Source organism: Staurois parvus, unplaced genomic scaffold (assembly GCF_062004578.1).
Source record: "Staurois parvus isolate SC_StPar_1 unplaced genomic scaffold, SC_StPar_1.0 ptg001224l, whole genome shotgun sequence".
Classification (NCBI taxonomy): domain Eukaryota; kingdom Metazoa; phylum Chordata; class Amphibia; order Anura; family Ranidae; genus Staurois; species Staurois parvus.
Genome location: NW_028319020.1, coordinates 1,246,490 through 1,273,164, shown reverse-complemented (window position 1 = coordinate 1,273,164; position 26,675 = coordinate 1,246,490). Strand labels below are relative to the sequence as shown.

General features: G+C 46.3%; 2 protein-coding genes across 2 annotated transcripts in view; one reads left to right on the top strand and one right to left on the bottom strand.

Moving 5' to 3' along the window:
* Window positions 1–26,675, bottom strand: part of LOC149438045 (uncharacterized) — a 132,906-nt gene that overhangs the window by 27,093 nt on the left and 79,138 nt on the right. The window contains 1 exon segment of the mRNA XM_089660316.1: window positions 25,571–26,113. Coding sequence (XP_089516442.1) covers window positions 25,571–26,113 — 543 coding nt within the window.
* Window positions 8,146–14,480, top strand: LOC149438046 (uncharacterized). Its single transcript, XM_089660310.1, has 4 exons — window positions 8,146–8,221; window positions 11,423–11,430; window positions 11,842–11,983; window positions 13,190–14,480. The coding sequence occupies exons 1-4, from the start codon at window positions 8,146–8,148 to the stop codon at window positions 14,368–14,370; spliced, it is 1,407 nt and encodes a 468-aa protein (XP_089516436.1). The 3' UTR covers window positions 14,371–14,480.

Sequence of the window (26,675 nt, the reverse complement as noted above, 5' to 3'; positions counted from 1 at the left end):
GGTCAGGAGTATGTAATGTACAACATAGAGTATATAGTGCAGGGGTCAGGAGTATGTAATGTACAACATAGAGTACATAGTGCAGGGGTCAGGAGTATGTCATGTACAACAGAGTATATAGTGCAGGGGTCAGGAGTATGTAATGTACAACATAGAGTATATAGTGCAGGGGTCAGGAGTATGTAATGTACAACATATAGTATATAGTGCAGGGGTCAGGAGGATGTAATGTACAACATAGAGTATATAGTGCAGGGGTCAGGAGTATGTAATGTACAACATAGAGTATATAGTGCAGGGGTCAGGAGTATGTAATGTACAAGATAGAGTATATAGTGCAGAGGTCAGGAGTATGTAATGTACAACATAGTATATATAGTGCAGGGGTCAGGAGTATGTAATGTACAAGATAGAGTATATAGTGCAGAGGTCAGGAGTATGTAATGTACAACATAGAGTATATAGTGCAGGGGTCAGGAGTATGTAATGTACAACATAGAGTATATAGTGCAGGGGTCAGGAGTATGTAATGTACAACATAGAGTATATAGTGCAGGGGTCAGGAGTATGTAATGTACAACATAGAGTATATAGTGCAGGGGTCAGGAGGATGTAATGTACAACATAGAGTACATAGTGCAGGGGTCAGGAGTATGTAATGTACAACATAGAGTATATAGTGCAGGGGTCAGGAGTATGTAATGTACAACATAGAGTACATAGTGCAGGGGTCAGGAGTATGTAATGTACAATACAGAGTATATAGTGCAGGGGTCAGGAGTATGTAATGTAAAATATAAATTATACAGTGTAAGGGTCAGGACTCATAATATTGGTATTCAGTAATCATTGGAAGATTAAATGTTTACTGTAGACAAGTTGCAGAGATCCCACACCGCTGCCTCCCATCTCCTGAGACTGCACTCAGTGACTTGGGTCTGAGACACTACAGACATATCCCTCCACCCGGCACAGCCAGCAGACAACAGAGCAAGGAACCCTGGGAGAAATGTTCTGTCAGAGATCTTGCTAGAATCAGATATGGGGCCGGAGACCCAAAGTACATGTCCCAGGTGCCTAGGTTAATGCTAATGGTGAAAACTTAACATTTTGCAGCCAGCTGAACCCCAGAATCTCCAAAAATCCAGTCTAGTTACATAAATTGTGTCTTACAGGCTGATATCACCCAGTCCCCACCCTACTCTGGACCAATCAGTGAGCAGTATGGGTGGAGGAATGGATTTAGTGTTCATGACCCACCTGTGCTGATCTCTGTAGGAGTGTCCTCCTCTATAAATGTCCCCGTTATTCCATCCTCCTCCATAGACTGCTGATCATCCCTCACATACGCCTCTTCTTCTTCTGCTTTCACCTCAAATTCTATATCGATTGGATCTCCACTCTAAATCAAGGAAATGAGAGAAAATATCATCTGTAAAATGTAAGATTTATGATTGTGACATCACATATAAAATCCACACATTGTCTCCACAAGTCCATGTTCTAGATGCTCCATCCCACCAACCTTGTAATAGTGAGGGATGGTGTGACCTTCCTGTGTGGAATCCCGGGAATACAGAGGACGGGGACATCTCTCTGGTGGGTTCCTGTAGCTGGATGACTCCACCATGGTGTCCTGGTACAGATCTTTGTGTTCTTTTAGAAGCTCTGACTCCTCCATCCCCCCATCCTCATCCTCCTCCTCTTTTATCTCTTCTTTAACCTCAACTTTAGGATCTCTCAGGTTTCCACTCTGAATATATAATAAAAATGACATCAATGGTAACAATGCAGATAATGTACAGATCCTAATGATACTATCAGTGATTGGATAATATCCCAGAATTCCCGGCACCGCTCACCTCTCCTGTCAGCAGCTCCATCATCTTCTTGGTGACTTCTAGAATCTTCTGCATGTTGTGTCTCTCAGGGTTTAGGGAGTCACATGGAGGCACTGTGATGGTCATATGATCACCTGACTTCAGAAGACGAAATCTCTGTATTGAGAAACCAATAGGAATATCATGTTAGACTCCCAGAATCCTCCTCACCTCTCCGGTCAGGTCTGTGTTTTATTAATAGAGATGAGAGTGATGTCATGTGACCTCCCAGAATCCTCCTCACCTCTCCGGTCAGGTCTGTGTTTTATTAATAGAGATAAGAGTGATGTCATGTGACCTCCCAGAATCCTCCTCACCTCTCCGGTCAGCAGGTAGATGATCTCCAGGGTGAGGTTTAGTATCTTCTCAGTCATGTGACTCCGGTCCTCCTCCATCCTCATTGGTGCCATCATGTGATCTATACAGGTCTCCTTGTAGACGGATAACTTTGGGAAATGAAAGTAAGAATGATTTGGATGGTATTGGTCACACAATAATAGGATGTGGATGTGAGGGGGGAATAGGAGGGTTGCTGGACATTGAAGAACTACTCCCCCCATGGGAAGACATTTTGTTTGGACTGTTTAGTGTTTACTACAATTTTGGGGTCCGGGGCCCCTTTTCTCTGTTGGGTTTGTTTGGTCTCTGAACTGGTTTTGATGAGTTTTAGATCTGCAGACAAGGAATGATAAATCTGATCCTTCCTATGACTAGTTTGCTCTGAGGCAGTGCTGTGAGGTCAATGTCGGCTCATCATGCAGGGATGGTCACTTTACATCGCCCGACACCCGGGACATGTAGTTCTGGGGGCCGGGCAAGTATTGTGTTTATTCTTTATCCCTGCTGAGGGCAAGCCGCAGGGCTCTCCTTTCAGGTGCCAGCCTCTGCCACCCCGTGTGTGTGATCCTCTCCTGTACCTACTATGCTTCCCCGGCTCTGCTTGCCCATCTGTGGGCCCGGGTCAGCGGGTGTCGGAGGGTAGAGGGGATGGAGGAGAGCGGACATGTTCACTCCCTTCTTGTCCTGACCCAGAAGTGACGTTATGACAGATTTCCCGACCATCGAGGACGGTAAGAATGTAATGCGGTGCGATGTGCACTACATTACATCCAATGCAGTACAGGGGAGACATTGGGGGTCTTTTAGACCCTGGATGTCTCAATAAAGAGAACCTGTCATGAAAAGTCATCACATAGAGGACTTTGTCCCCTTAAGTAAAAATGTTTTTTTTTTTAATTGTAAACAATTAAAGTTACACCCAAGTATATAACTCTTCCCTTTAAAAAATTTTAAGGCCTCCCACCCCCACATATATGTACGCCCAAACGTAAGAGCACACGCTGGAGCGCCTACACGTGATAACATTGATTGTGATACACGTTACATATCGCCGGTCACACCAGAATGAGAGGATAATTCTAGGAGCAGACCTCCTCCGTACTCTATACTGATGACCTAGAAGGGGCTATAAATGTGTCACCTATAGATAATACCGGGACTAAAGGTTGTCACCATTTCAGCACACACAACTTAAGGTTTGACATGTTGGATATCTATTTACTCGCTGCAACCTCGGCTTTATATTTTTACACATAAATGGGTCATTTATTGCTTTTTTGTGCCCTGAAATTAACGTAAGTATATTTTTTAGTGAAATTTGGCATTTCCTAGACTTTGTGATAATATTTTGTGATATAAAAAATTAGAACTACCGCTATTTTATTGTCTAAAGTCTCTACTTTCAGAAAATCGATATTTTGGGGGTTTTGTGTCATCTTTAGGGCTAAAATTATTTTTTAAATGTGAAAAAAATGCAAAAATGGCTCTGGGAGTGAAAGGGAGAAAGGATAAGCAGGACACTCCCCTTTCCCAAGGAGCAGCCAATCAGTTCTCATTACACTGCAAGGTGTCTCCCCTCCCTGCTAGTCCCCGGGTGCGGTGCTGGAGACAGGCGGGGGAGGGGAGGAGGAGATAAACAGAACAATGTTACACATATTAAATGTTTTAGTCGCTATAAAGCCCCTTTCATTCTTTAACCCCCCAACATTCCTAAAAGAGCCTCAGATTTATATACATTTTCTGTTACAAAGGAATGTTTCCTTCCTCCTGAGCAGCAATGTAAGGGGCTCTATGCTCCATACTCCTGACCCCGGCACTCCATCATTGTGTTGGCTGCATAGTGTAATGACTGCCCATTGGCTGCCTGTGTAGTGTCATCATTGCCCTTTGTAGGCCATGTATGGTCAGGATGGTCCTTGTCTTGTCTATTTATTGTCAGTGCTGTTTGTTTAGAGGACCATATTACTAGAATTTATCTCCACAATGAGGAGAATGTTCCGGCCCCGGAAGTGGGGGAATGTTGTGCCCCTGAAGGGGTTCATCTGGGTTCCCACACTATATATGTGTGTATCATCATCTGCTGGAGATAAAAGACGTCACAGCGACTATGGAGGATGGACATGACTATGGAGGAAGAGAACGGACGTGACCGTGGAGGAACAGGGCAGACGTGACTATGGAGGAAGAGGACGGACGTGACTATGGAGTAAGAGGACGGACGTGACCATGGAGGAAGAGGCCGGACGTGACTGTGGAGGAAGAGGACGGACATGACTATGGAGGAAGAGGACGGACGTGACTATGGAGGAAGAGGACGGACGTGACTATGGAGGAAGAGGACGGACGTGACTATGGAGGAAGAGGACAGATGTGACTATGGAGGAAGAGGACGGACGTGACTATGGAGGAAGAGGACGGACGTGACAATGGAGGAAGAAGACGGACGTGACTATGGAGGAAGAGGACGGACGTGACTATGGAGGAAGAGGACAGACGTGACTATGGAGGAAGAGGACAGATGTGACTATGGAGGAAGAGGACGGACGTGACTATGAAGAGGACGGACGTGACTATGGAGGAAGAGGACAGACGTGACTATGGGGGAAGAGGACGGACGTGACTAAGGAGGAAGAGGACAGACGTGACTATGGAGGAAGAGGACAGATGTGACTATGGAGGAAGAGGACGGACGTGACTATGGAGGAAGAGGACGGACGTGACTATGGAGGAAGAGGACGGACGTGACTATGGAGGAAGAGGACGGACGTGACTAAGGAGGAAGAGGACGGACGTGACTATGGAGGAAGAGGACGGACGTGACTATGGAGGAAGAGGACAGATGTGACTATGGAGGAAGAGGACGGATGTGACTATGGAGGAAGAGGACGGACGTGACTATGGAGGAAGAGGATGGACCTGACTATGGAGGAAGAGGACGGACGTGACTATGGAGGAAGAGGACGGACGTGACTAAGGAGGAAGAGGACGGACGTGACTATGGAGGAAGAGGAGAGACATGACGGGGGTTACTGGGTGTAAATAAAACATAACATCTTATTACCTCCTCTGCTGCCACTTCCACCAATGTCTCCTCTCTGCTTCCTGTCTGTACCTGACATCACTTCCTGTCTGTGTCTGACATCACTTCCTGTCTGTGTCTGACATCACTTCCTGTCTGCATTCCATAGAGACTTCCTGTGTGAGTATAGGTGAGATCCCCACCTTGTGGAGTTCAGAGGAACTGCAGCCCCGAGATCCATCCCATAATCCCCCTTCCTGTATAATATGTACCTTACAGGGATACTACGGGAGATGAAACATTACTGAATAAAGGAAGAAGAAATAAATGTAACTCTTATGTAACCAACTGTTCAACAAACATCTCTTATTACATATAGAAAAGTCTTACAAACACAGAACACAAAATACAAATGTATAGCTAATGAGAGCGATCCCGCCAAACCTGATCCTTCTGGGGGGGACAATGCAAAATATATATCAATCCACTCATAATGACATCATCTTCTGGGAGTGTCTGCACATCCATCCATTTCATACACATTTCATTGTCTCAGCAGATCTCCTGCAGCCTATTAGCACCCATTTCCCTCTCTACGTCTCAGCGGATCTCCTGCAGCCTATTAGCTCCCATTTCCCTCTCTACGTCTCAGCGGATCTCCTGCAGCCTATTAGCTCCCATTTCCCTTTCTACGTCTCAGCGGATCTCCTACAGCCTATTAGCTCCCATTTCCCTCTCTACGTCTCAGCAGATCTCCCGCAGCCTATTAGCTCCCATTTCCCTTTCTATGTCTCGGCGGATCTCCCGCAGCCTATTAGCACCCATTTCCCTCTCTATGTCTCTGCAGATCTCCTGCAGCCTATTAGCTCCCATTTCCCTTTCTATGTCTCAGCGGATCTCCTGCAGCCTATTAGCTCCCATTTCCCTCTCTATGTGTCAGCGGATCTCCTGCAGCCTATTAGCACCCATTTCCCTTTCTATGTCTCGGCGGATGTCCTGCAGCCTATTAGCACCCATTTCCCTTTCTATGTCTCAGCGGATCTCCTGCAGCCTATTAGCTCCCATTTCCCTCTCAATGTCTCAGCAGATCTCCTGCAGCCTATTAGCTCCCATTTCCCTTTCTATGTCTCAGCGGATCTCCTGCAGCCTATTAGCTCCCATTTCCCTCTCTATGTCTCAGCGGATCTCCTGCAGCCTATTAGCACCCATTTCCCTTTCTATGTCTCAGCGGATCTCCTGCAGCCTATTAGCACCCATTTCCCTCTCTATGTCTCAGCGGATCTCCTGCAGCCTATTAGCACCCATTTCCCTTTCTATGTCTCAGCAGATCTCCTGCAGCCTATTAGCACCCATTTCCCTCTCTATGTCTCAGCAGATCTCCTGCAGCCTATTAGCTCCCATTTCCCTCTCTATGTCTCAGCAGATCTCCTGCAGCCTATTAGCTCCCATTTCCCTCTCTATGTCTCAGCAGATCTCCTGCAGCCTGACTGCTCGGGGGACACATTTTGGCTCCTCTGATTTTGCAGTAAATGTGATTGCATTAGTCCCGTTGATTTTCGTATTTCCATGTAATAAAAGGTGTCACATGATGTCGGGTTCCCCTTTCTCTCCTCCCTGAGTGTATATTTAGAGGCGGAGCTCCTGCTGGAATGGCGGTCGGAGGCGGAGTCTAGGAGGGAGACTGACAGAACCCGCAGCAGACTTGCAGGAGTGAGCGAGGAGGATCCGGTTCCTTTACCATCGGAGATGAGGAGAGTGTGAAGGATGTTTGTGACTCTGGGAGCTGAAAAGCTGGAAGTCCTATTGGTGTGGTGAGGGGGAAGCACTACTAGGGGGCGCCCTCACCATCCCGTGTACAAGAGGTGGAAGAAGGCGTGGCTACACTACAGCCCACACAGTTTGGAGGGCGGAGCACTTTCACACCTTATCAACTTTTCACTGATTGGTGGATTTTTGGAGTATAATAAGTGGATTGAAGTAGATGCAAAGTGGAAGCGGTGGACTTGCAGAGAACACTATACTGAGCACACAATATTGTCTGTCTCCATGGATTTGCACAGGATTTGAGATGATTTCCTATAGCAGCAAATCTGATGAGATGAATGAAGTGGGTGTAAAGTGGAAGCAGTGGATGTGCAGGGAGCAGCATCTTGAGCACAAAGCACTTTATGTTGTGGATGGATTTGCACACGGTTCAGTTTCCTTCATTTATTGATAAACCCCATAAGACCAATGAAGTGGGTGTAAAGTGGAAGCAGTGGATGTGCAGAGAATAGGATTTGGAGCCCCGAGCTCTTTATCTGTGAATGTCTCCACATATTTGTAGTGTATTTGTGATGATTTCTGTGCACACACAATAGGACAGCGCTGTGACACATAATGCTCTTCTAGATGACAGGGAATCCTTCCCTTTGTTACAGCAGCAGTCCGCTAGAAGGTTTTTGTAGGTTTGGAGTTGTTACACATAGCGCGGGTTTTATCCATTTATAGTGATGACATCATTGCCCAAATCTGGGGGTCACCAGCCATTTCCACCCTTTACTCCCAGCTGGGGGGCTTTGTATCCATATACCAGATGTTCTACAGGACTAAATCTGCAATCAATGTTACTGCAAAATCAAAGGGGCCAAAACCCCTCCCCCGAGGAGTCATATATTTCTGTCCCCCTTGGTGGGAGTGGAGGTGACCCCTCTATAAGGATCTACAGTCCATACACACCCAGCACAAGGCCGGGGTCACACTACCAGACGCTTCTCGGGGCTGCAGTTCCTCTGAGTTCCACAAGGTGGGGATCTCACTTCTACCCAGACAGGAAGTCTCTATGGAAGACAGGAAGTGATGTCAGGTACAGACAGGAAGTGATGTCAGGTAAAGACAGGAGGTGATGTCAGGTACAGACAGGAAGTGATGTCAGGTACAGACAAGACTTTCAGTGTGGAAGTGAAGCTGAGAGGAGACGTTTCTGGAAGTGGCAGCACAGGAGGTAATAAGATGTTATGTTCTATTTACACCCAGTAACCCCTCCGTCATGTCCGTCCTCTTCCTCCATAGTCATGTCCATCCTCTTCCTCCATAGTCACGTCCGTCCTCTTCCTCCATAGTCATGTCCGTCCTCTTCCTCCATAGTCACTGTGATGTCTTTTATCTCCAGCAGATGATGATACACACATATATATAGTGTGGGAACCCAGATGAACCCCTTCAGGGGGAGGAGTTGATGATAATATATTTGCTCCCAAAGCTGGCCTACATGGTTCAGTTTTATCGTTCAGCCAGCGGGATGACCATAAAAACTGAAGTGATTCCCCCATCCACACATTGGAGGTGGATGGGGGAATCCTCCCCGCTGCACTCTTGTATTCTGACAATGGGGGGACTCCTCCGCTCTCAGAATACACAGATCAGCACTGAAGCTATTGGCTGCAGCCGCTGGGGGAGTGACTTTTATCCGGCAGTGGCCACACATGGATGGAAATGGGAGCGATCCCTGCTGAACCAGCTGAATTTCCATGGATCTATGGTCACCTTCAGTGACTTCCTCCCCTCCCCCTCATCTCCTTCATGATGGAAGTCATGCTGAGATCATCTCCCATTGGCTGAGCAATATTCTCATTTGTCTCTCAGCTCCTTCTTGCTATTCCTCGTCCTGCCTGTTGTTTCCTTGGATTGATTTTCTGTGTAGTGACCCCGGCTTGGTCTCTTGGATGTGCTCGTCTGTTGCTTGCCCTGACCTTTCTCCTGATTCCTGGATCTCCTCCTCATCTCTCCTCCATATCCTCTTACACAGCTTTTCTCCACACCTGCAGTGACCCTGGGGGGAGGAAACTTGGCACCAGCACGCCGCCAAATCCATCCCCACCATTAGGGGCTCTGGAGACAATTGTCTGCTATTTACACTCCGTTCCTCCGCACGTCACCTGATCACATGACAGCTTACTTCCACAGATTCCGGACAGATTTCTGGATGGTAAAGGTCAAAGTTCACTCCTCAGTTTAGGAGAGGTAGGATGCACCCAGGAACAAGGATTTGGTTTATAGGGGAGCCTCATATAGAGGACCCCTCAAATCTCCCCATCCAAATGTCCCTCCATCCAGAGTCTATATGTCCTATGACATCACACTGACCTCACAGCCCCTCCTCCCAATGTCCCTCCATCCAGACTCAGAGAATCCTATGACATCACACTGACCTCACAGCTCCTCCTCCCAATGTCCCTCCATCCAGAGTCAGAGAATCCTATGACATCACACTAACCTCACAGCTCCTCCTCCCAATGTCCCTCCATCCACATTCAGAGAATCCTATGACATCACATTGACCTCACAGCTCCTCCTCCCAATGTTCCTCCATCCAGAGTCAGAGAATCCTATGACATCACACTGACCTCACAGCTCCTCCTCCCAATGTTCCTCCATTCAGAGTCAGAGAATCCTATGACATCACACTGACCTCACAGCTCCTCCTCCCAATGTCCCTCCATCTGGCTTTTGTTCTATTGGTCCTGTGTTGTATGTGATGACATCATAATGCTGCAACAAGCCTATACCCTGCGTAGTGTGGGGGTCCTGTGGGGGGGAATTATACCTCAGCCTGAAGTGGGGCTTTAATAAAATGGAGACCTGAATGGAGAGGTGAGGAGGATTCTGGGAATATCATTTGATGTGACTATTTGTGTTCAGATGTAGAGTTTTCCTCCTGTGAAGTCTGGAGATCATATGACATCACATTGTCTCCACCTCCCTCCCTGATAGAAGAGAGAAAGAAGAAGAAGATTCTAGAAGTCACCAGAGAGATCACTGAGCTGCTGACAGGAGAGGTGAGCGGTGCCGGGAATTCTGGGACATTCTCCAGTAACAGACAAGGGATGTGTCTGGATGGTGACTGTATCATTGTGTGTGTCAGGTTCCTATAAGGTGTCAGGGTGTCACTGTCTATTTCTCCATGGAGGAGTGGGAGTATTTAGAAGGACACAAGGATCTCTACAAGGACGTCATGATGGACAATCAGCCGCCCCTCACATCACCGGGTAAGAGGAGACTTTATTGTAAAGGAGAGAGCAGTACGGAGGATCCACCTAGATCCCCCATCATCTGATAAACACATAGAAACAATGGATTCAGTCAGTGTGTGTGTTTCCTACAGATGGATCCAGTCATGGGAACCCACCAGAGAGATGTCCCCGTCCTCTGTATTCCCGGGATTCCACACAGGAAGGTCACACCATCCCTCACTATTACAAGGTTGGTGGGATGGAGAATCTAGAACATGGACTTGTAGAGACTATGGGCTCCAATCACAAAGCGGTATCTTCCCGTATCCCAGTATGTAGTAAGATGCTGCATTCTGTTTTTTAGCAGTGAAGCCTGCGGGTAATTTACCACTGGTGTCCATAGCAACACTTGTAAATAGCTTGTTGTTAAGGAGAGGGCAGCCGCCAGTGTCCCCAACAACCAGTAAACAAGGAGCGGACGGCCGTCAATTTCCCCGCTGACAGCTGTGACAGGTCTGGTATGGATGTTGAGGGGAACCCCGATGCCAAAAAAATAAAATTAAAGGCGTGGGTTCCCCTCCAAAATCAATACCAGCCCCTTAGTGAGTGCCCACCTTCCTCCTGAACCATACCAGGCCACATATCCTCAACATTGGGTGGGTGTTTCAGGACAGGGGCACTCTGCGCCCCCAAAAGCACCTTGTTCCCATGGCGATGGGGACAAGGGTCCCTTCTTCACAACCCTGGGCAGTGGTTGTGGGGTCTTTGGGTGGGGGGCTTATTGGAATCTGGAAGCCACCTTTAACATGGAGGCCCCCAGATCCCGGCCCCCCACAATGTGAATGAGTATAGAGTACATAGTACCCCTATTCATTCACCAAAAAACATATTGTGTAAACAAACACTGGAAGTAATTATTGACAAAACAAAAATAAAGAAAAATATCCCCCTGATGTAGATCCATCGATGATCCAATCATGATACTTGATAAGGGCACATGGCCTGGTATGTTTCAGGAGGGGGGGTCACTTGCTTGTCCCCCCTTTCCTGAGCTGCATGCTCAGATAGGGGTCTGGTATGTATTTCTTTCATTTTGTCAAGGGGTCCCCCTCAAAATCCATACTAGATCCCCAAAGGAGGGAATCCTACGCCATTTTCTTAATATTTCATTGCCAGTAATTCTTTTTTTCAAGTTTTATCGGTTGGTTTGGATGTGGCAGCCGCTCGCTCCCTAACAACCATGTTGTTTACTGGTTGTTAAGGATGCCAGCGGCCGCCCACTCTTTACCAAGCAGTACACATTTCCTGAATGCCGCATGTCTCCACCACTAATTAATGACCGCATGCATTTCATTCTTTATTTCCTTCTGTGAATGTAACGCCTGTTCATGCGGTATTTACTGAGCGTGTTCAGTGTTTGTGGTCAATACCGCAACACGGGATAGGAAATGGACAGTTTCAGGATGGCATGCGGTATTTAGGGGAAATGTACCGACATATCACATGTGATCTGCTTCTGTGAAGGGAGACAATGTGTGGATTTGGTGTGTGATGTCACAATCATAAATTTTACATCTTACAGATGATATTTTCTCTCATTTCCTTGATTTAGAGTGGAGATCCAATCGATATAGAATTTGAGGTGAAAGCAGAAGAAGAAGAGGCGTATGTGAGGGATGATCAGCAGTCTATGGAGGAGGATGGAATAACGGGGACATTTATAGAGGAGGACACTCCTACAGAGATCAGCACAGGTGGGTCATGAACACTAAATCCATTCCTCCACCCATACTGCTCACTGATTGGTCCAGAGTAGGGCGGGGACTGGGTGATATCAGCCTGTAATCCCCTGGTCACTTTCCTGAGCTGTGTTCCCCGTCCTGTATTCCTGGATTTCTCTCGGATAATCTTCCTTCTCTGTGCTGCAGAGACAATTTATGTATCTAGACTGGATTTATGGAGGTTCTGGGGCTCAGCTGGAAGCTAAATATTAATTCATTGCCTCTGCTCAACGTAGACACCTGTCAGAGCCTGGACTTGAACCCAGAACCTCTACTGTGTCTGGCAGTAACTCTTCTCACTGAGTTACCTGATATAATAGACGGCACTTTGCTCAATCCATTGCTTTGTTTTCTGCTGAGCCTTGAACTCTTTGCTCCTCCCATGAACTTCCTGATTTAAGCCATGTCTCTGCACTTCCTGGTTGGCAGATATTTGTTCCTTCTCCATCCAATATCTTGCCCTTGTCTCTCCTGCTACCTTCTGTACCTTCACTACTGACCTGGAACCACTTGTTACTGACCCTTGGCTTGTTTATTGACTACTACTACTACTGTGACCTGGTACTAACACGCAGCAAAACCCATACCCACCATCTGGAGCTCTGGTGATACTGGTTAGTGCTTAGACCCCGCACCTCAGGTGAGCCTACGTCATCTGTCAGGGTGACCTGCCTGTATACCTATCCTGTTGGTTGGTCTTCTGCTATAACTACTGGTCTCTGAGCCTGAGCTCTGACCAGCACAGAAAAATCTGACCCAAACATGGAGGCCGCTATAGCCTACCAAGAAAAATGTTCCGAACTGGAAAGTGTAGTAAAGGGGCAACAGGAGAAAATCCATGACTGCAAAGATGATTGCTGGGCATATGTTCCCGTGATGTTGCTAACACAGGCATGCCTCTGTCATGATGAGTGATAGAGGGGGTGGGGACCCTCGTCCTATAATCCCCTCATCACTGTCCCTCCTATAAAAGACAGTTCTGGTTGTTTCCTCACTCTCTGACTAAGGTCCATGAATAAAGAAATGATCTGGTAGGAGATCAGAGGAGCCATTTCCTAGTTCCCTTGAGGGTGGAATTGTAAGCTCCTCAGAGACCAAGCTGCCTGATGTGGGTGGAGTCCTGGATTGGGGGAACCAATCAGCTCCTGTCTAGTAATCCTCTTTGTCTTTGTATTTTAGTCCATGGCCGGGAGATGAGGAAAACCTCCGAGGATTGTCTCACTTTGTCTCCAGACTGGAAAGTAGAAGATGAGGATATCACACAGTATAGTCCAGGAGAAAACCCGGCTCCCTCCAATGTGCATCCGGCACCACCCAGTGTAGATGGACCATCGGATTCCTCGTATCCTGAGGGACCTCAGACTGTGCGGGACCGGGCCGGCCTTCCAACAGGGAAGAGCTTCTCCTGTACTGAGTGTGGGAAGGGTTTCTGTTCTAAATCCAAACTTAATGTGCATAAAAGATCTCACATGGGGGAGAAGCTGTATTCCTGTCCTGAGTGCGGGAAAAGTTTTTCACAGAAGTCCAGTCTTTACACACATCAGAGATCTCACACGGGAGATAAGCCGTATTCCTGTCCTGAATGTGGGAAATGTTTTTCAAGGAAGTTCAGTCTTCACACACATCAGAGATCTCATACGGGCGAGAAGCCATATTCCTGTCCTGAGTGCGGGAAATGTTTTTCAATGAAGACCCATCTTTACACACATCAGAGATCTCACACGGGAGATAAACCGTATTCCTGTCCTGAGTGTGGGAAAAGTTTTTCACAGAATTCCAATCTTTACACACATCAGAGATCTCACACGGGAGATAAGCCGTATTCCTGTCCTGAGTGTGGGAAAAGTTTTTCACAGAAGTCCAGTCTTTGCACACATCAGAGATCTCACACGGGGGAGAAGCCACATTCCTGTCCTGAGTGTGGCAAATGTTTTTCAGATAAGTCCAGTCTTTACACACATCAAAGATCTCACACGGGGGAGAAGCCATATTCCTGTCCTGAGTGTGGAAAGTGTTTTTCAGATAAGTCCAATCTTTACAGACATCAGAGATCTCACACAGGGGAGAGGCCATATTCCTGTCCTGAGTGTGGAAAATCTTTTTCACACAAGTCCAATCTTTACAGACATCAGAGATCTCACGCAGGAGAGAAGCCGTATTTTTGTCCTGAGTGTGGGAAATGTTTTTTACATAAGTCCAGTGTTTACACACATCAAAGATCTCACACAGGGGAGAAGCCGTATTCCTGTCCTGAGTGTGGGCAATGTTTTTCAGTGAAGTCCCATCTTTCAAGACATCAGAGATCTCACATGAGGAGAAGCCACTTCCCTGTCCTGAGTGAGGGAAATGTTTCTCACTGAAGTCCTGTTTTCCTGTACATCAGGGGTCCCACACAACCCTGGAGGTGTATTAGTGCCTTGAGTGCGGGAAATGTCTTCTAGATGAATGTTGCTGGACATCCCAGCTCTCATGTGGGGAAGAAGCACACCCTGATATACACCTCAGATATACTCCATGGCTGATCTTCATCATGGAAGAAACAGTTCATAAGGAGATCAGAGGTCCCCAAAGACATGGATGAAGTGTGGGACCGGGTTGGCCATTGATGGCAGGAGAAGAGTAAAAATGGAGTCCTGCCCTGTGATTGGCTGAGTACATTTTGTGGTGGGAGATTTCACAAACACTTGGAGGTCTGTTTAAAAATAAATATTTCTACCTCCTGTATACCGGACACTTCCACCCCCTTCCTGCCCAGGCCGACTGGTAACTATCAGCGCTCTCACACTTTGAATGACAATTACACAGTCATGCAACATTGTACCCAAATTATATTTTTGTAATTTTTTCACACAAATAGATATTTATTTTGGTGGTATTTAAACACCACTTTTTACCATTTTTTCTTGTTTCTTGTTTTTACAAATAAATGGTCTTTCCTTCTAAATGTAGACAAAGGTGTATTCTGCGCCATTTCTTGGGTACAATAACCCCAATCAGTGTCTATGATTCAGTGTGTAGGAGAGTTATAGAGTCTACAAACTATGGGATAGATGTCTGAAAATCCATCATGTCTGATGACGGCAGATCTCATTTCTGAGGACCAAAAACACCAGAACGGTACAAATTGTCAGAACTTTATCTGTGAGGAAATAATCCGTATACAATTCATGGAAACAGGCGGGATCTGGAATGAAGGAGATTCCCTACTAATTCTCACAAAGTAACCGACATCCCAGTTCTGTATTTGTGATAATTGGAAGACAAAATAAAACACAATAATGTGCAAAAATATATATTTATTAATAATATAAATCAGTACAAAATGGGGATGAAATATAATAGGTGATGATAAATAATAAACAATACAAGATAACAGTACAATGATCTAATCCACAATAATGGGGAGAAATACAAGCCAGCAATTACTTCCAAATATTAATGAATTACATCCAACTGTCTGGAAATGTCGTGTAAGAAATCAGTAACTCAGCAACATGTGACAACAGATATACAAATCCCCCCCGTGATCTCTCTACAACCAGATATTCAACGCTCAACGTGTACCTTGCCATGACTTGATCTGGAATCCCATACACAGGCCAATCCAATCCGCTTACAATCTGAGATGAAGATGTAATGTTACATGAAGTAGTCTACCTTGTCATATATATACTGTATACATCCCGATAAACCATTTTGAGTCTAGACCTACTAGCCAGGCACAAACCTTACTCTCCACCAGTTGCCCCACCCAACCTTGCCCAGGTCCACCTCCAACCCCAGCCCATCCCCCAACCCTGTCCCTAGCCCTGCCCCCAACCACACCCCCTTAAAGCTTATGAAATTACATTTTTCTTTAGAATAAAGAGTTCAAAATATAAAAAAACTGCAATTATAACTTTATTATGTCAATTTAAACATCACAGCAATAGCTTAATAGCAATCGGGTGCAATCAAAATATCAAGTTTTACAGCTTTAAACCTGGAGTGAACATTTTGTATTTCTTTTGTTTATCTCCGGCATCTTTAGTAACTGCAGTAAAGTCTCTTTTAAAAGATGTAAGTTTAGTTTATAGAAGTATAGCATAAGAAAAAGTGCTTATTTTGATGCCAAAAAACATGGAATAATAATTACTGTAAACATGTTGTATTTTTTATCTCCAGCAGAGACCTTAGAGAAGTGCGGCATTAAGAAAAAAGAAAAAAGTGCCTCTTTTGATGGCCAAAAAACATAAATAACAATAGTAAACATTTTGCATTTTTTATCTCCAGCATCTTATTAAAAGAGAGCTTAGAGAAGTAGTGCATTAAGAAAAAACAAAGAAGTGCTTATTTAGATGCCAAAAAACATGGCATAACAATAGTAACCATTGTAACATAGAGCAGCCATGGTTTGTGTTGTACAGCAGGACCAAGACTTGTGTAATACCCTTTTTCTGATGCAAAATACCACTCCAATGGCTGTGTGTGGATTGCAATCTATTTCATGAAGAAAAAACACACCACAAAATGATTTTTTTAGGATGCCAAAAAGCAGTAGGAAGCCAGTTTCACATCAAGATTTACTATGGTTTTTGTTGTACAGCAGGACCAAGACTTGTGTAATACTCTTTTTCTGATACAAAATACCACTTCAATGGCTGTGTGTGGATTGCATTCTATTCAATTAAGAAAATAAAACACCAAAAAATGATATTTTGGATGCCAAAAAGCAGTAGGAAGCCAGTTTCACATCAAGATTTGCTATGGTTTTCATTGTACAGCAGGACCAAGACTTGTGTAACGTCCCCTTTCTGATACAAAATACCACTCCAATGGCTGTGTGTGGATTGTAATCTTTTAGTGGTGGTCCATTAACAGCAATCATCAGAAGATCATCCAAAGTCTCCCGTGTCAGTGATGAACGATAGACCGTCTTTATTCTGATTTGGTAGCTATAGCCACGTTCACATGAGGCGGTTGTTGGGGAAGTACGGCACAGAAACTGATCAGAGGGAGTATGTTGCTGAATCTTTCTGCTGATTCAGTCTTTTCAGAGTCTCATTAAAAGAGTCCATTTTGAATGGAGAGTTTGAGGTCAGCCCACTCTGCTTCTAACAGCTCAATTTTGTCTTCAAACTGATTATCAAAAACATGTTTTGCAATTCTGTGCAACTCAGTCCATCCAAAGTTGGGGATGTGAGCTTTGTCTGGCCAAGACACGCTGTTCAATATATGGACAGATTGTACAATATCTGAGGAGAACGAGGAAAGCCTCAAAATGAAATCTCTTTCTGCTTTGGCCAATACAGATTGGCCTATAGACTGAAATTCTGTCACCAGCTTGAAGGTTGGTCAGCTGCAGTCCATGTCGTTTTCCATCTTCTGTAAACTTACTAAGAAATTCAAGTTCATTTTTTCCTTTCCCATCAGAAAGATCCTGAAGAGTTTTAGCTGCTTGTTCTAGTTTGTTTTTTACCTGACAGATCATAAGTTCCTTGTTCTGAAGACTCTCTGACAAAGGTTTCAGCTTGCTAGAAAAATCGAACAGGAAATACAAAAGTTTCACAAACGTCATCTGTTTCAGGTCTTTCAGGAAGCCTTTAACTTTAGTAGATTCACATGATCCCTCAGATGATATCTGCTCACAATGGCTCCCTACTGTCTTCCAGTTTTACAGAAAAGCATGCAAGGCCTTGACTTTGCTGCATAACCAGCGCACTGTGTGTACATCTTTCATTTTCAAGATTTCCTCAAAGTGTCTGCGAGATCTTTACTGGTTGGCAACCCTTCTTGATCCACGTTACAAGGGTAAAGGTGCAGAGATCATCCAGTCTTCCCAGAGGAAGCAGAGGATGAAACATCCTGAGGACACCTTGAAATTGTGTAACACCTTTCCAGACACTGGGAGGTCACCATTTCCTGGACAACGTGTTTCTGAGGCTTCATTCTGTCAAAGGAAGAGCGGTGGAGAAGGCGGCCAGCTGACCGATTAAACAGTTCTTTAGTCCTCAGCGCCCAGGGCTGTTAGGTTTAAGCACCCATCGGCAGGGTCTGCATCATATGGTGCAGGATTATCTAGGGGCAAGAACAGACTTGGAGACCTTTCCAACTGAGCATCCACTGGGTTACTGGGTCTTGAGGATGGATCACTGGCCAGAACTTGCTCAATATGCCATCGAGGTACTGGCCTGTCCTGCATCCAGCGTGCTTTCCGAATGGACATTCAGTGCTGCTGGAGGTTTTGTGATGGATAAGAGTGCGTCTGTCCACAGACTCCGCTGACCAGCTGACATTTATCAACAAGAATCAATCCTAGATAATTTTTCTATAATTTTTAACAGTTCTCAACTGCAGGGCCCATGTCTGCACCCAGCAATAGTAACTGTGAGGGGACACAGTGTTCAGGCACCATCAACACTGAAGGCCACATTTTTCTATACCTGTATGAGAGGTGCATTACATATAATTAGAATTTTTAGAGCCGGGTCCAATCCTGGACTTGTCAAGAATAACTCTGAAGGGTTATGGTGTCAGTCCAGCTGTAGCAGGTTCTATACATTGTACAGATGTGCAACTTTGCAGGTAGTTTAAGGGACCCCCAGGCATGATATTTAAATTAATATTTTTTTTTTTACTTTAAGCAATGAGAAATGACTGCCCCTTTAAAAACTGTACTATTAGAATTTTTTTTCCACTGATTCATGTCCATCAGGGCAGTACCCGAGTCCCCATACCACTTTTATTGCTAACACCTAGCATATCATCCTTCTAAATGGGCATTTTTGAATTTTCAAGTTTGAGTCCCATAGGTTCGATGTTGGCTGCGAACTTTTGGTCTGTTCAAATGTTCTACGATGAACTGAACTGGGGGGTGTTCAGCCCATCACTAGTGATAAACTAGAAGTGCAGAGAGAGCACACAGAGCAGATCACACAAAACCCGACATACGGGGGTATATTGGGGAATGTGAGGACACAGTACAGATAACAAGACACAGCACAACAATATAGTCCACCAGATAGCAATGTAATACCACAAAGATAGTCCATGTAGGATGGCCAAGCAAAATGGAGAACCGGTACACCAGGCCACCAGACGGTATGGCAAGGGGAATGTACCCAGCCCACAGGGTGAATACAGCATAGCAGTGGTTAAGTCCAGCACACTAGGCAGGGATCTACGCAGACCAGGGTAGGATGTAGCAAGGGTCAAATCCAGCTGATACAGCAGGGATCCGGGCAGACAAGTGGTTGAGTCCAGCAAAGGGTAGGGATCTGGGAAGACATGTGGTTGAGTCCAGCACAGGGCAGGGATCTGGGCAGACATGTGGTTGAGTCCAGCACAGGGCAGGAATCTGGGCAGACAAGTGGTTGAGTCCAGCACAGGGCAGGGATCCGGGCAGACAAGTGGTTGAGTCCAGCACAGGGCAGGGATCTGGGCAGACATGTGGTTGAGTCCAGCACAGGGCAGGGATCCGGGCAGACAAGTGGTTGAGTCCAGCACAGGGCAGCGATCTGGACAGACAAGGGACTAAGTCAGCACAGTATAGGGAACTGGACAGACAAGTGGGGTGATTCAAGCACAGGGCAGAGACCAGGGCAGCATGGTATGGCACATCAAGGGTATAGACTGGCAAACTGCAGCAATCAGATCCAGCAGCCACTTAGTCCAGAGTCCAGACACTATGAGGGATGAGAAGCAATAGACACAACATAGGTTCAGGGACTCACCAGTCAACAGAAGTCCAGGCAGCTTGGCAGGGAAAAGGAGGTCTGGTGGGCAGAGGTTCTTCATATGCACATCATGGGTCCTCAGAAGGCTGTGTGTCCTGCCGCAGCATTTGGGCCACACAGACAGAAGTTGCCAGAAGATCAGAGAGTAGAGCAGAGTCCCAGTGTCCAGGAAGCTATCTGTCTCAGCAACTCTGTGCACCAGGTAACCTCTTTCTAGGAAGACATGCAGCCCTCAGTCCTGTGTGTCCATCACAGAAGTAAACTCAGAAACGTCTGACCCTTTCTGCCAGCATAGGGTTATTATATTGTCCTTTGAATTCAGCCAAGCCTTAAGCATCCAAACCTGCTGCTGGCCCATCTGGCTTTATCCAGCTACAGGACACAATGCTGTCTGTGCTTCAACAAACAACACAAAAAAATATTTGTGCCCTTTGTTACAACCCCTGCCCCTTCCAAACATGTACCAGCAAGAGGCCTCAACATGCCTCTGCAAGGTACATGTCCCAGTTCAGCAGCAAAACTACAAAAGTATCCATGGGATGGCTTTTCATCTGAGGGCCACATGGTTATTAATGCTCTTTCCAGCAGGACATCACTTTGGGGTATGGAAGCGGTTGGCTTAGGGACACACTTGTGCTGGGAGGATAATTTGATCCACTAACATTATCTCTACAGAGAGACTCTGCTTTGGCTGTGGACAAACCGGTCACTGCCAGGCCAGCTGCCCTGTTAGAAAAAGACTCTGAGGCCCACCTCTCCCAAGCTGGTGCACTATGTGGATATGTACCAAGCTTCTGAAGAATTGCCACTCCAACCCCAGCCCTCTGGTCACCCTTGGACCACCCATGCTACAGATGTGGACAACCCAGGCATCTCCAGGCTAGATGCCCAAGGAACTTCACCCTCCCCAGAATCAAAACACCTGCCCTGATCCCAGTGTAACTCTGGTGCCAGAAGGAAAGAGCCTTTCACCATCTTAAAGTGAATTGATGCTTCCAACAACAACTGGTGCCCTTCTAGGAGTTTATGGAGTCCAGCCACTTACTCCAAGATAAGGCAGCAGCAGTTACAGGAGCTCTGCATAGATGTACAAAAAGTCATTGGTTTCTGTGATACAGGTGCTTTCCTGACCATCATTGATCCCTGTGAGGTGAATTCTACAGGGAATTACTTCTGTTGGGGTAATGGCAGGACTTTCTTTTGACATTCTCCAAGGGATTGACCTGTGAGAATTTAATAGTCTGTTTCTAAGGACTGTGACCCAGAGCGCTAGGAGTAGAACACAAGTCTGGGACAGGCGTGATGCAAGATGCAAATTCATCACGGATCTACCCTATTAACTATGTAAAGGTTCAGGTCAATCCCACCAACACCTCAAGGTTTAGGGGAGGATCTCTTGGTTTGGAAAACAGGTGGAGACATTTATGGAAGAGCACCCCAGACTTGATGCTGTAGATGAAGACAGCGGGGTCACATGCAGGATAATTGTCCCAAGTTGTAGGGAGATGTCCAACTTTACAGCCACGGCTGGAACACATCTCACAGCCGTCCTTCCGGGATGTCCAGAGTGCACTCCACTAGGTAAATGATAAGCTGACTTTGGCTTGCATGTGTGATAGCCCGTCGGAGGCCCATCTCCATGACTACTCCAGCGTGCCGCCGCCTCACTGCACATGTACGATAGCCCATCGGAGGCCCATCTCCATGACTACTCCAGCGTGCCGCCGCCTCACTGCGCATGTGCGATAGCCCATTGGAGGCCCATCTCCATGACTACTCCAGCCTGCCGCCGCCTCACTGCGCATGTGTGATAGCCCATCGGAGGCCCATCTCCATGACTACTCCAGCCTGCCGTCGCCTCACTGCACATGTGCGATAGCCCATTGGAGGCCCATCTCCATGAGTACTCCAGCGTGCCACCGCCTCATTGCGCATGCGCCCCCACAGCCACGCACCTTTTGGCGTGCATTCCAATTCACCTCCAGAAGCCATATTTGGCAATGGCAGCACTTGATCTCCCTCTGCTGCCAGTATAGTAACACTACTCATGAATACTCCATACATCTAAAGATAACGATCTGCCCAATGACCCCACTGACAGCCCACACAAAGCCAGGACATTCTGGCTGCCATTGAAATGTATGTGTATACCTACTTTGTGTTCACATTTATCTCCATGGAAAGAAGTCAACAATTGAGGAACCAGCAGGCTTTTATCCAAAGGAATTATGTATTCAATTCATTCATTTTTACTTTTTATACATTGTGCTGATCCAACAATATTATCCCCATGAACCCCAATGCAGCATTCCCAATATGTCATTATTTATTATATGGGGATATATATATATACACAGACTATATGACCTCCTCATGTATATATTACACTGCCCTGCGTTTCTTACAGCTTTAATGCCGGTGAATGTTTCTAATGTCTCTTACTATACCTCTTGATGTGTAATGTATTGTTACTTGTGTGAGCATGTTGTGATGTCACCTTTGTCCCGCCTCCTTTCCCGGGACTGCCCAACCCAAGTGGGAGGGTCCAACCTCTGTCCCAGGGTATATATAGAAGAGGATTGTCATTGCAAGTCAGCTCTGATGAAGAAGGGACTCCCTTCGAAACGCGTCAGCCTGACTCTGAGAACCTTCCCTCGTGTTTAGACTCGCGCTGGTCTCTGATTGGTCAAGTCTCACCAAGGACTTTACACGCTTCTTATACTTCTCTGTTTGTGAGGATATTTTCACATCCAATAAAATCACATTTTACTGAGGTAATGCACAAGGTTGGTGCGCTTTTTGTTTCACTTTACAGTATTGGTGGGTCTTCCCCAGCCTTGTTTAGAGCCGCACAACCTTTGATGCCTTGGTGGGGAATTTCTTCAAGTTCCGGGTCCATCTATCCACCCTTGTTCTGGGCCATAGAGGGCAGGAGGGGTTGTTTTGTGTTTACACCCGCAGTACCATTCCTCCAGTCACTTTCCAGGTCGTTACCATCCCCCATTATTATCACTGTCCCAGCCCTTTCCATCTGTGGGAGGAGCTGAGTCTCCACCTCCTCATTAACACTGGGAGGCCTATAACAAACTCCAATGATGACCTTTGTAGTACCGCCCCCCATGTGCAGTTCCACCCATAATACTTCAGCCTCATCACACTCTCCATCAACTAGGTCCTCTTTCACACTCGCTCTGAGATCACTTCTCACATAGAGACAGACACCACCACCTTTCCTATTTCCCCCGTCTCTCCGAAAGAGAACCTAGCCAGGAATATGAATGGCCCAGTCATGTGAGGAATGAAGCCAAGATTCAGCAATACCAATTCAATCCTAGTTCTCTTCATGCACCAAACCTTCCAACTCACCTATTGTGCTGGGCACACTTCTGGCATTGGGGAACAAACACTTTCATTCACTGACACCTTGTTCATTCACTGACGCCTTGTCCATTCACTGACACCTTGTCCAATCACTGTCACCTTGTCCATTCACTGACACCTTGTCCAATCACCGCCACCTTGTCCATTCACCGCCACCTCGTCCATTCACCGACGCCTTGTTCATTCACCGACACCTTGTCCATTCACTGACACCTTGTTCACATGGATTTTGAGCATTTTTTATTTTCATACAAATGGTACCAATTCCACTGGTTTTTTGTAACACCAACAAGTACTGACCCCGTCTGATCTGTCTACCCCGTTAAAACTGAATTCTCCCTCCCCCCTCCATCCTAGTTTATATACTCCTCCAGCCTTCCCATAAACCCCTCCCCCAGCACAGCAGACCCCCTTCCATTTATATGCAGACCATCTCTAGCATATACAGTGAAGGAAATGTGTATTTGCTCCCCGGCTGATGTTGAATGTTCACCCCTCACACAGAAATGATCGGTCTAACAATGGAATGTTCGGTGTAACACTGAGAGACAGAATACAACAACAAATTCAGCAGAAATGCGTCTAACAAATGATGACTGATCTGCATATTCATGAGGGAAAGAAGGATTTGATCCCCTTCACAAAACATGACTTAGTACTTGGTGGCCAATCCCTTGTTGGCAATCAGGTCATATGTTTCCTGGAGTTGGCCCCCAGGTTTGCACACATCTCAGGAGGGATTTTGGCCCACTCCTCTTGGCAGATCCTCTCCAAGTCATTAAGGTTTGGTGGCTGACGTTTGGCAACTCAAACTTTCAGCTCCCTCCACAGATTTTCAATCGGATGAAGGTCTGGAGACTGGCTAGGCCACTCCAGGACCTTAATGTGCTTCTTCTTGAGCCGCTCCTTTGTTGCCTTGGCCGTGTGTTTTGGGTCATTGTCATGCTGGAACACCCATCCCCCACCCATTTTCAATGCCTTGGATGAGGGAAGAAGGTTCTCACCCAAGATTTGATGGTACATTGCCCCGTCCATCGTCCCTTTGATGCGGTGCAGTTGTTCTGTCCCCTTAGCAGAAAAACACCCCCAAAGCAGAATGTTTCCACCACCATGTTTCACAGTTGGGATGGTGTTCTTGGGCTCATAGGCAGCATTCCGCCTCCTCCAAACACGGCGAGTTGAGTTGATGCCAAAGAGCTGGATTTTGGCCTCATCTGACCACAACACTTCCCACCAGTCCTCCTCTGCATCATTCAGATGTTCAGTGGCAGACTTCAGACGGGCCTGGACATGTGCTTTCTTGAGCAGAGGGACCGTGCGGGCACTGCAGGATTTCAGTCCTTGTCGGCGTAGTGTGTTACCAATTGTTTTCTTGGTGACTGTGGTCCCAGCTGCCTGGAGATCATTGACAAGATCCTCACGTGTAGTTCTGGGATGATTCCTCACTGTTCTCATGATCATTGACACTCCACGAGGTGAGATCTTGCATGGTGCACCAGACCTAGGGAGACTGACACTTGTTTTGTGTTTCTTCCATTTGTGAATGATTGCACCAACTGTTGTCACCTTCTCACCAAGCTGCTTGGCCATAGTTTGGTAGCCCAGTCCAGCCTTGTGTAGGTCTACCATCTTGTCCCTGACATCCTTGGACAGCTCTTTGGTCTTTGCCATGGTGGAGAGTTTGGAATCTGATGGTTTGATTGCTCCTGAGGACAGGTGTCTTTTATACAGGTAACACAATGAGATTAGCAGCACTCCCTTTAAGAGACTGCTTCTAATCTCAGCTTGTTACCTGTATGAAAGACACCTGGGAGCCAGAAATCCTGCTGAATGATAGGGGATCAAATACTTCTTTCCCTCATGAACATGCAGATCAGTCATCATTTGTTAGACGCATTTCTGCTGAATTTGTTGTTGTATTCTGTCTCTCAGTGTTACACTGAACATTCCATTGTTAGACCGTTCATTTCTTTGTGAGGGGCGAACATTCCATTGTTAGACCGATCATTTCTGTGTGAGGGGCGAACATTCAACATCAGCAGGGGAGAAAATACACATTTCCTTCACTGTAGGCTGCACCCCAAAAGTCAGCCCAGTGCTCTAGGTCAGGACTACATTTTTATTCTTCTCCTGCAATCAATGGTCAACACGGTCCCACACTTCATCCATGTCTTTGGGGGCCTCTGATCTCCTTATGAACTGTTTCTTCCACGATGAAGATCAGCAATGGAATATATCTGATGTGTATATCAGGGTGTGCTTCTTCCCCACATGAGAGCTGGGATGTCCAGCAACATTCATCTAGAAGACATTTCCCGCACTCAAGGCACTAATATACCTCCAGGGTTTTGTGGGACCCCTGATGTACAGGAAGACAGGACTTCAGTGAGGAACATTTCCCTCACTCAGGACAGGAAAATGGCTTCTCCCCGTGTGTAATCTCTCATGTCTGTGAAGATTGGACTTATCTGAAAAACATTTTCCACACTCAGGACAGGAATAAGGCTTCTCCCCCGTGTGAGATCTCTGATGTTTACGAAGACTGGACTTCTGTGAAAAACATTTCCCGCACTCAGGACAAAAATACGGCTTCTCCCCCGTGTGAGATCTCTGATGTTTATGAAGACTGGACTTCTCTGAAAAGCATTGTCCGCACTCAAGACAGGAATATGGCTTCTCCCCCGTGTGAGATCTCTGATGTTTATGAAGACCAGACTTCTCTGAAAAACATTTCCCGCACTCAGGACAGGAATACGGCTTCTCGCCCGTGTGAGATCTTTGATGTGTGTAAAGATTGGACTTCACTGAAAAACATCTCCAACACTCTGGACAGGAATATGACTTTTCCCCCGTGTGAGATCTCTGATGTGTGTGAAGATTGGACTTCCGTGAAAAACATTTCCCACACTCAGGACAGGAATATAGCTTTTCCCCCGTGTGAGATCTTTTATGCACATTAAGATCAGATTTAGATTGGAAACATTTCCCGCACTCAGTACAGGAGAAGCTCTTCCCTGTTGGAAGGCCAGCCCGGTCCTGCACAGTCTGAGGTTCCTCAGGATACGAGGAATCCGATGGTCCATCTACACTGGGTGGTGCTGGATAGACATTGGAGGGAGCCGGGTTTTCTCCTGGACTATACTGTGTGATGTCCTCATCTTCTACTTTCCAGTCTGGAGACAAAGTGAGACAATCCTCGGAGGTTTTCCTCATCTCCCGGCCATGGACTAAAATACAAAAGACAAAGAGGATTACTAGACAGGAGCTGATTGGTTCCCCCAAACCAGGACTCCACCCACATCAGGCAGCTTGGTCTCTGAGGAGCTTACAATTCCACCCACAAGAGAACTAGGTAATGGCTCCTCTGATCTCCTACCAGGTCATTTCTTTATTCATGGACCTTAGTCAGAGAGTGAGGAAACAACCAGAACTGTCTTTTATAGGAGGGACAGTGATGAGGGGATTATAGGACGAGGGTCCCCACCCCCTCTATCACTCATCGCCATCTTCCCAACACAAGAAGTACTGCACTTCCTTATTTACTCCATGATTTAGTCATGAAGAACAGC

What these genes read in the sequence shown, in the direction of transcription:
- LOC149438046 (XM_089660310.1), top strand. Translation starts at nt 8,146, where the DNA reads ATGTCAGGTACAGACAAGACTTTCAGTGTGGAAGTGAAGCTGAGAGGA. An exon ending in TCCTACAGAGATCAGCACAG is followed by an intron (nt 11,984 to 13,189) that starts GTGGGTCATGAA and finishes TTTGTATTTTAG; the next exon opens with TCCATGGCCGGGAGATGAGG.